Below are 9,776 nucleotides of genomic sequence, written 5' to 3'. Positions count from 1 at the left end.
TTTGCTTTTCTTAGAAAAACATTGATCTTTTCCTTCGTTGTTACTCCCTGTAGAACATTAAACATATATGAGCTAATAGATGGTTTGAAACATGTTATATAATATTGTTAAATATATTATTATTGAAAATTGGAAGAAAAAAAATAAAAAATACTCATATTGAATTGTAAATTTTCATTTACCTATTTCATCATTCTTCGATTTTTCTATGAGGCTTTTACACTCTTCTACACTTCGATTAGAAATAATCTTATCGACCTTGTTCATTTTGTGGCTCTGCATGACACACACCAACCAATACATATTAGTTAAACTTACATATAGTTCAAACATATTTTTGTAAATAATTTACAAAGAACTTGTCTTCTATGGTTTTTTGTACGTGATATCATTGTGTCGATCAATATTTTTGTTACTTTAGACCTTCAGAGAAAACCAACACGTACTAAAGAAAGTAGGCATTTATATGTATCACTTTCTTTAATTTCATCTCCATCCATCTCATTCAAGAGATGACTATCAATTATCTCTTTCACTCTATTTGGAAATGCTAAGTTCACCCACTTATGCAAGTTCAACTCTCCTACAAACATGTTACTAGTTGGCCTTTTTCTAGTAAGCATTTCCAATAATAGAATTCCATAGCTATAAACATCTCCTTTAGTGGAAACCCTCTCACCCAATCCATACTCTGCAGTTAAGGAAACTTTGATCAAAACTTACTCAAGAGATCCAATATATTTTTTTTGTGAAGAAAATACAAATCAAAATAATGTTATTGAAGATCTATACCTGGTGCAATGTAACCCATTGATCCTTTCAGAGCAACTGTTGAAGTTAGTGAATCACTAGTGGTTGCACCAATTAATTTTGCAATCCCAAAATCTGTTACATGACCAAACATGTTTTCATCCAACAACACATTGCTTGGTTTTATATCACAGTGGAGTAGTTGCATAGAAGAATCATGATAAAGATACTCCATGGCATGCGCGACATCTATGGCAATGTCCAACCTTTTTTTCAATCCCAAATCACATACATCATTGTTGTCATCTTCATTAGGATACAAATGCTTCTCTAAGCTTCCATTACACATAAAGTTGAACACTAAAGCTTTGAAATGGAGGTTGGAACATGTGGCAATGATTCTCATAATATTTCGGTGTCGCACCTTTTGCAAGGAATTAAACTCTACTTTAAAACTCTTTAGCACTTGTTCATTTGGAAAATGGAAAACCTTCACCACAACAAGCATACCATCACTCAAAAGTCCTTTGTACACTGATCCAAAACTACCCTTCCCCAACAAGTTGGCCTTGCTAAATCCATCAGTTGCTCTAGAAAGCTCTTGATATGACATACTTCCATGCTCTAATTTATGTAAAATAACTTGTGGAAAATAAATGTTTTGTATGTGAAAATACCTTCTTGAGAGGAATCCCAAAAGTATACAACATGATATAAAACCAATACTGCCAACAATTGGAAATACCACTTTTCTCAAAACATCAAAATGGCTTCTTGATGTTGGACATGATGGTAAGGAAAATACTTGTGGTCCACAGAGACCTAGATTTCCAATTAAGGATATGGTCATGCCATGATTTGTAAGAAAATCTTCATTTGATATTTCTCCTTAGAAATCATTGAAAGATAAAATCAAATAGTGAAGCTCCTTAAACTTGTTGAGAGTAATTGGTATTGTCCCTGATAAGGAGTTATTGGACAAATCCAATTCCTTGAGATTTTGTAGATATCCAAGTGAATCTGGAATGGAACCTTTTAAAGAATTGTGAGATAGATTCAATGATTCTAATCCAATGCAATTTTTTAGCATCGGTGGAATGACACCAATTAATAGATTGGCAGAGACATCTATAGCTAAAGCATTTCCAAGTTTCTCTATCTCTAGAGGTAATGGGCCGTCCAAAAAGTTATGTGACAAATTCAAATAAAAATATAAGGAAGAGTGGTGACTTCTAGTGGTATGCTTCCACTGAATCTATTGTGAGACAAGTCAAGTAATCCCAAATTCTCACAGTCTCTTAGGCTAGGAGGTATTTTATCTAATAAATAGTTGTGATGAAGATAAAGTTTCCATAGTTGTTTAAGATGGCATAAGGAATTGGGGATTTTTCCAGAAAGCATGTTTCTGCTAATATCTAGGAAACCAAGATGCTTCAATTGTTTAAAATCATCAGGGATGTTTCCTTCTAATCTGTTGTTTCCTAAATCCAACATTTCTATTTTTTCAAGGCTACCTAATGGTGGTATACTACCATTTAATAGATTTCCACTTAAATTTAGAAAGATCAAGTTGCTAAGATTCCCAATATGTGTAGGGATGTTACCTTCTATTAAGTTGCTTGATAATAACAAGTAAGACAAATTGGGAGAAAGCATGGTTATTGCAGGGGGCAAAACACCACTTAATTTATTACGATTTAAATCTAGCTCTTTTAGGTGAGAACAATTCGTAAGAGTTGCAAAAAAGGGCATATTAGTTGTAGTGCTTCCACTATCGAGTTGATTGGACTCTAAGTCTAACTCTTCAAGGAGTGATAACTTACCCAACTCTGCTGGCACACTCCCACTCAACATATTGTCTCCAAGACCCACTCTCATGGGCTAGGAACAATTTCCAATGAAATTTGGAATGTTTCCAGTTAAGCTATTTCCCCATAAAAGGAGACTCTTCAAATTAAGCATACTTGACAAAGAAGAGGGGATGATTGATCCAAATTGGATCCATAAAGAACTGTCAAAGAACCATGACTGTATCAGGTCGGACAAACTTCAAAGAATTCCAAAACAACGATCAAAAACACCCTGAACCAGTGGCAATGGCAGCCAGCGTGGAATGACAAGGACCTCGGTCAAAGTGCGCTGACCGAGGCCAATGGAGACTGTACGGGAGGCCGAATTAGCCCCTGGGAGCCCCGGATCGGGAAAAAATGAGGTTTTTGATGCGCGATTACAAGGCTGAAATGGGGAAGCCCCGAGCACATGGATGCATGGGGAGCCAAAGAACTACGGGCGAAAAGGCAAAAGTGCTAAAAGGACAAAGGCGAGACTCACGCTTTGGAAACCGGCAGTATTGATTGGGGCGCCCTCAAACGGTAAGCGGTTTTGGATGGAAGTGGATCGATCCCACTCAATGATCGACGCGTGGCAAGCGTAGGTGAGAGAAAACCGTCGTTGATCGCGCGCTAACAATTGAGCAAGTCAACCACACGAAACGTGCGTATGGCATCGGATCTGGAGGCCCTAGATCTAATGACTAAGATTGTGCTCGATGGAGAAGTGGAACCGAGGAGGGAAATGAGCCGCAATTTAGAAGGATTTGAAGTCGGTTTGACCACCACAGTGGAGGAAGACTTCATCCACGACATAACTGCAGAAATGAATCGACGAAGCAGGCTGGCGCCATTTAGAGGAGGACATGTGGCCACTCCCTGAGTGCTGATGATGATGCCGAACAGGGAACTCCAAGCGCAGCTGCAGAAGGTGAATCGAAAGAGGTGGAAGAGGAACTGAATAGCCATGGAAATGGATGGCTTCAAAGCCATGAACAGAGACAGAATACATAGTCGAAAAAAGTTGGAGTCAAACATAAAGAACCCCGAGAGACAAAAACCATAGAAGAAGGTAGTAAAGCAAAGCATAAGAAGATAGAGGGCCGAGCTAACCAAAGGCAACATCGAGCACCAGAGAGCTTGAGAGATTCGAGCCATCCTAGAGAGGATCTGTCCAGGCTGAGCACCACATTGGGCTCTTCCCTTTTGTGGAACAAAAGGTCACAAAGCTGGCAGAAGAAGAAGAGTCTGTGCACTCGAGTGGCTTGGGGAATCCAAGAACCACCCTGCCAAGCAAACCTGCTTCAGGAGAACTCAGATTGAGTCCCTATATTGTAATTCTCTGCTTAAAGAAACAATAAAATAAAGCCACCACTGAGAGCTGGATTGGAGATGTAGCCCTGGAGAATAGGGTGAACTCTTTATTAACTTCTTGTGTTTTGTATCCGCTTACTATATTTCTCTGTTGTCTTTCCATTTATATGTTTGTGTATTGCCAATCTGATCGATCTGTTGCTTAAATAACATAGAACACATACCAGCACATGATTCTGTAATACCTTTATTCAATGAATCTTTAACTAAGGTCACTCATAGGGTGATTATCAGATCAAGTGGTATCATTGTGCTAGGCTATAAGGTTAGACAAGCTCGTGTTGGTATAGCTAGTGAATGCTCACTAGATCAAAGCTCAAATTAGGAGGAGAGTTGGTGGAAACTAATCCTGAAATTGGGAGATTCTATCCTCAAAAGGCAATGTCAGAGGAAGGTTTTGTGGGGCCAGACCCTCAATTCATAGAAAGTTTCCTAGCTATAAAGTCTATGGTAGAAGAAATGTATAGGGACTTTAGGAAGCATAGGAATGAAGACTCCTCATGTTCTAAACAAGATAAAGAAGAAGATGAGTCTCACTTCCATGACCACTCCAAAGGAAAGGGGAAAGAGGAAAGCTTTCTCACACCTCCTAATAGCCCTGTGCATAATAAGAAAGCATCTTTGATCAAGTTAGATGTTAAATTTGATTTGCCTATATATGATGGAGAGCTAAATGCTGAAAAGTTGGACAATTGGATTAGACAAATTGATGTGTATTGCAGAGTACAACACATAGACTCAGACAAAAGTAATATTCAACTGGCAAGCCTACGCCTAGGAGGCACTGCCTTGGTTTGGTGGGAAGGCAGAACCCAAGCTGATATGAAAAAACATGGTAAGACCATCTCTGTCTGGAGTGAATTTGTTGCTGCAATAAAAAATCAGTTCTATCCATTGGTCTACATGCAACAAGCCATGATGAGTTGGCAAACTCTTCGACAGTTGAAAGGGAAAAGTGTGCAGGGGTATACTCAAGAATTCAGAAAGAGAGCATTGATGTTGGGTATCTCATTAGACTCACCAGAGACTCTTTTGAAGTACATTGGTGGTCTACACAGCTACATGAGGCATACCATCCTCATGTTTAATCCCACTAGTATAGATGATGTATCTGTACAAGCTACTCATCTAGAAGCTAGAGGAAAGCATGGAAATCCAGAAGTTGGGGGACCATCCCAACCCACTGTAAGCAAGAGCAAGGAGAAAAGAAAGCAGAAGTGGAAAGCAAGGAAGGCTAACAGTGCACATAAAAGTAAAGCTTCATGCACTCACTGTAAAAGGGAGGGGCATGATGATGAGCATTTTTGGATTCTGCATCCAGAGCTGATACCTAAGAAGTATGAGGGCAAGAAGAAGAGGACTGTTGCAGCTATTTAGAAAGATTTGGGGTCATACTCAGGAGATGAAACAACTATAGCAGCCACAGGTATAAAAGGTAAGAATTTTGAAGCAGCTACTAGTAATTCTGCTCAATTTGTTATTGATGAAGAAAATGAGAGAAAAATACATGAGCTTTTCCATATTCGAGTTATTTCCAAAAATCAAAAGATTGATACTTTGTTTGATAGTGGCTCACAAGTAAATTTAATTTCTGAAGCAATTGTAAAGAAATTGGGATTAGCAACTACACCTCATAAGAAACCATACCCATTAGGATGGTTGAATGATAAAGCACAACTACAAGTGACTAAATAGTGCAAACTCAAGTTTTCTTTTGGGTCAGTATTTGTAGATGAGGTTGAGTTAGACATAATTCCTTTGGATATATGTGGAATTGTCTTAGGAAGTCCTTACTTGTATGATAGAAAGGCTATTTTCTATAGAGCTGAGAACAAGTATCTGTTTGTTAAAGATGGAATCGAATACTTTGTAAGAGCTCATAAGCTCAAGAATAATTATACTCTCATAAAATCAGGGCAGATGAAAAGAATGATAAATTCATGCAAACAATTCTTACTGATGGTTATAAAGGAAAATAAACCTGATAAAACCAATGTATTTGAGGGCTGTAATGCTGAACAAAAAGCTGATATAGAAAAGGTTGTTTCAGAGTATGATGTCTTGTTTCAAGAACCTAAAGGTCTGCCACCCAAAAAGGGAATAGTACATGATATTGTTTTGCAGCAAGATGTTCCATTGCCTAACATTGGGATGTACAGGTTGTCTGCTTTAGAGAATGCTAAAATCAAGAAGTAGGTGCAGGAGTTGCTCGAGAAAGGGTTCATCAGGCGTAGCACATCACCATGTGGGTCACCAATCATTTTGGTGAGAAAGAAAGATGGCTCGTGGAGAATGTGCATTGACTACCGAGCACTGAATAAGATAACAATCAAAAATCGTTATCCCCTTCCTCGCATAGATGATCTGTTAGATCAATTGAAGGAAGTTGTTTATTTCACCAAGCTAGATTTGCACAGTGGATACCATCAAGTCATAGTTGCAGAGCAAGATGCATGGAAGACTGCTTTCAAAACAAAGCAGAGATTGTATGAATGGCTGGTTATGCTTTTTGGCTTAACTAATGCTCCTGCTACTTTCATGAGATTAATGAATGATGTACTCAGACCTTTTCTTAATGATTTTGTTATTGTGTATCTGGATGACATTCTAATTTTTAGTAAAATGTGGGAAGAACATTTAAAGCATGTTAAGCAGACGTTAGATGTTTTGAAAAGAGAAAAACTTTATGTTAAACTCTCAAAATGTGAATTTGACAAAACATCTCTAAACTACTTGGGTCATATAGTAGGGGGAGGTGAATTGAAAATAGATCCCTCTAAAGTGGCAGTCATTATGAACTGGCTTAAACCCAGGTCTGCTACAGAAGTGAGAAGCTTCTGAGAAGTAGCACAATATTGGAGGAAGTTCATTTCTAACTTTTCCTCAATTGCAGCTCCCTTACATGCTTTAACAGGATTGAATAAGATGTTTTAGTGGGGAGGCAAACATCAGAAAGCCTTCAACACCTTGAAATAAAATATTAATACAAAGCCTGTACTAGCACTGCCAGATCTACAAAGACCATTTGAGATCCAAACTGATGCCAGTGACTATGCCATGGGAGCGATATTGACACAGCATGGTAAACCCATATGTTATCATTATGAGACTTTTAATCCTGCAGTAGTTAACTCTCCTACATATGATAAAGAATTGTATGCATTAGTTCAGAGTGTGAAAATGTGGAAACATTACTTAACGGACAAAGAGATAGTAATACATACTGATCATCAACCACTTCAATATCTACACTCCCAAACTAAGTTGCAGCAATCAAGACATTATAGATGGACGGGTTTTCTACAACAGTTTCATTAGTCATCAGATATAAAAAAGGCATACATAACAAGGTTGCAGACATGTTATCTAGACCCATTATAAATGAATCTACCATACTTAAGCATAATTTTGTACTACATGAAAGCTACATAGAAAAATATGCTTAGGATATAGATTATAAAGATGTATATGCAACTTTGAGTCAAGGAAAAAGAGCATAAGAATTGGACTATCATGTGAAGGACCAACTCTTATATCATTGTGGGAAACTTTGCATTCCACAAACCGAGAGATTAAAGATAATTAGGGAAGCACACACTTCTCTGATATCTGGTCACTTTGGGGTAAGTAAAACAGTTGCACAACTGCAAAGGTTCTGCTATTGGCTGAAAATGAATGAGATAGTTTCTAGATATGTAAGAGGGTGTGCTATGTGTGCTAAAAGCAAGCCCAACAATAGAAAAATAGGCTTGTACACTCCATTGCCAGTTCCTTCTCACCCTTGGGAAAGTGTTTCCATATATTTTGTTGGAGGACTGCCTAAATCTAGGAAAGGTCATGATTATCTATATGTTGTTGTGGATAGGTTCAGCAAAATGTGTATTTTGATACCTTGTAGCAAATAGATCACAACTGAACAGACTGCAAAATTGTTCTTTGAACATGTATGGGTTCATTTTGGATTACCCACTTCCATTGTATCTAATCGAGACACCCGATTTGTGGGGATGTTTTGGTCGAGTCTGTGGGAACTAATGGACACCAAACTGACGAAGAGCACAACTTTTCATCCACAAACAAATGGCCAGACAGAAGTAGTAAATAGGACAGTGATCCAGTTACTGAGAGGATATTGCAGCAAACATCCTAAGCTTTGGGATGAACACTTGTGTTATGTGCAGCATACTTACAACAGAGCAAAACACTCTTCTACATAGAGATATCCTTTTGAGACCTGTTTTGGTTTCACACCAAGGTCTCCTTTGGATTTTTTCTTTGGTAAAGATACCATGGTTGATGGACACAGTGATGTGGATAAGGCAACTAGGTTCATTGAACAAATCTAGGAGATCCACCAGGTAGTACAGGAACAGCTGGAAAAAAGCCAAGCCAAGTACAAGGCTAGGCATGACAAGCATCGGATGGAGCACAATTTTCATGTTAGAGACCAAGTCTGGCTGTATATTAGCAAGGATAGGATGCAAGGTGAAGGTAAAAAGCTAAAGCCTATTAGGTATGGACCCTTTAGGATACTTGAGAAGATTGGGGAAAATGTTTTTCGCCTTGATTTACCAGCGTACATGCACATCTACTCAGTCGTAAATGCAGATTGTTTGAGTCTGTTTGAACCTTCAATGATTGAGGACCCTGAAGAGCAAAGTCAATTGCTTTCTATTGATGACCTACTACCGGAATATCTCAATGAGTTGCAGGAAGACACAGTGCTGGACAAGAAGGTGATGACAACGCGCAGGGGAGATGTAGAGTACCTCAAGATTGGGCTCAAAGGTTCAAAGCCAAGTAGTGCAAAGTGGATTGAGATTGGACAAGTGAGAAAAAAATACCCTCACTTAGTCGATGCTTAAAAACCAACTTTTGGTGGTCCAAAAGCTTTTTCAATGGAAAGGCTATGATCCGAATTGGATCCATAAAGAACTGTCAAAGAACCATGACTGTATCAGGTCGGACAAACTTCAAAGAATTCGAAAACAGCGTTCAAAAACACCCTGAACCAGTGGCAATGGCAACCAGCATGGAACAACGAGGACCTCGGTCAAAGCACGCTGACCGAGGCCCTTGGAGACTATGTGGGAAGCCGAATTAGCCCCTGGGAGCCCCAGATCAGAAAAATAAGGAGGTTTTTGATGCGCGATTAGCGCTGAGCAAACAGGGCTGAAATGGGGAAGCCCCGAGCACACGGACACATGGGGAGCCAAAGAACTGCAGGTGAAAAGGAAAAAGCGCTAAAAGGACAAAGGCGAGACTCGCGCTCTGGAAACCGACAGTGTTGATCGGGGTGCCCTCAAACAGTAAGCGATTTTGGATGGAAGCGGAGCGATCCCACTCAACGATCGACGAGTGGCAAGCCGAGGTGAGAGAAAACCGACGTTGATCACGCGCTAACAGTCGAGCAAGTCAACCGTGCGAAACATGCATATGGCATTGGATCTGGAGGCCCCAGATCTAATGGTTGAGATTGCACCCGATGGAGAAGTGGAATCGACGAGGGAAATGAGCCGCAATTTAGAAGGATTTGAAGTCGGTTTAACCACCACAGTGGAGGAAGACTTCATCCACGACGTAACTAAAGAAACAAACCGACAAAGCAGGCTGGCACCATTTAGAGGAGGTGTCATGCGGAAAGAGTCAATTTTGCGGACAAAACCAACCTCCCTAGAAGCTAAGGCTTTCTAGTGACAAACAAGACAACTAAGCACTATCCTTCCCTAAATATGCATTTAAGATACAAGTAATCAGGTGTTTACAACATACCTTTAATCCAACGTTGTTTGTAGCAGTCCAGCCTCGCCGATCCGAATGAGC

The 9,776-nt window shown here is 39.4% G+C and overlaps 1 protein-coding gene across 1 annotated transcript; it reads right to left on the bottom strand.

Annotated features, from left to right (window-relative positions):
* Nucleotides 1–425: 425 nt before the first annotated feature.
* Nucleotides 426–1,363, bottom strand: LOC149256371 (receptor kinase-like protein Xa21). Its single transcript, XM_089455342.1, has 2 exons — nucleotides 793–1,363; nucleotides 426–691 (listed from the first exon to the last, which is right to left on the bottom strand). The coding sequence occupies exons 1-2, from the start codon at nucleotides 1,361–1,363 to the stop codon at nucleotides 426–428; spliced, it is 837 nt and encodes a 278-aa protein (XP_089311468.1).
* Between the last annotated feature and the right edge of the window lie 8,413 nt (nucleotides 1,364–9,776).

Source organism: Pinus tabuliformis, chromosome 7, assembly GCF_031772625.1.
Source record: "Pinus tabuliformis cultivar Carrire ecotype Pingquan chromosome 7, CPIR1, whole genome shotgun sequence".
Taxonomy (NCBI): Eukaryota; Viridiplantae; Streptophyta; class Pinopsida; order Pinales; family Pinaceae; genus Pinus; species Pinus tabuliformis.
The sequence above is the reverse complement of the archived record's forward strand: the minus strand, read 5'-3'. Positions and strand labels throughout refer to the sequence as shown.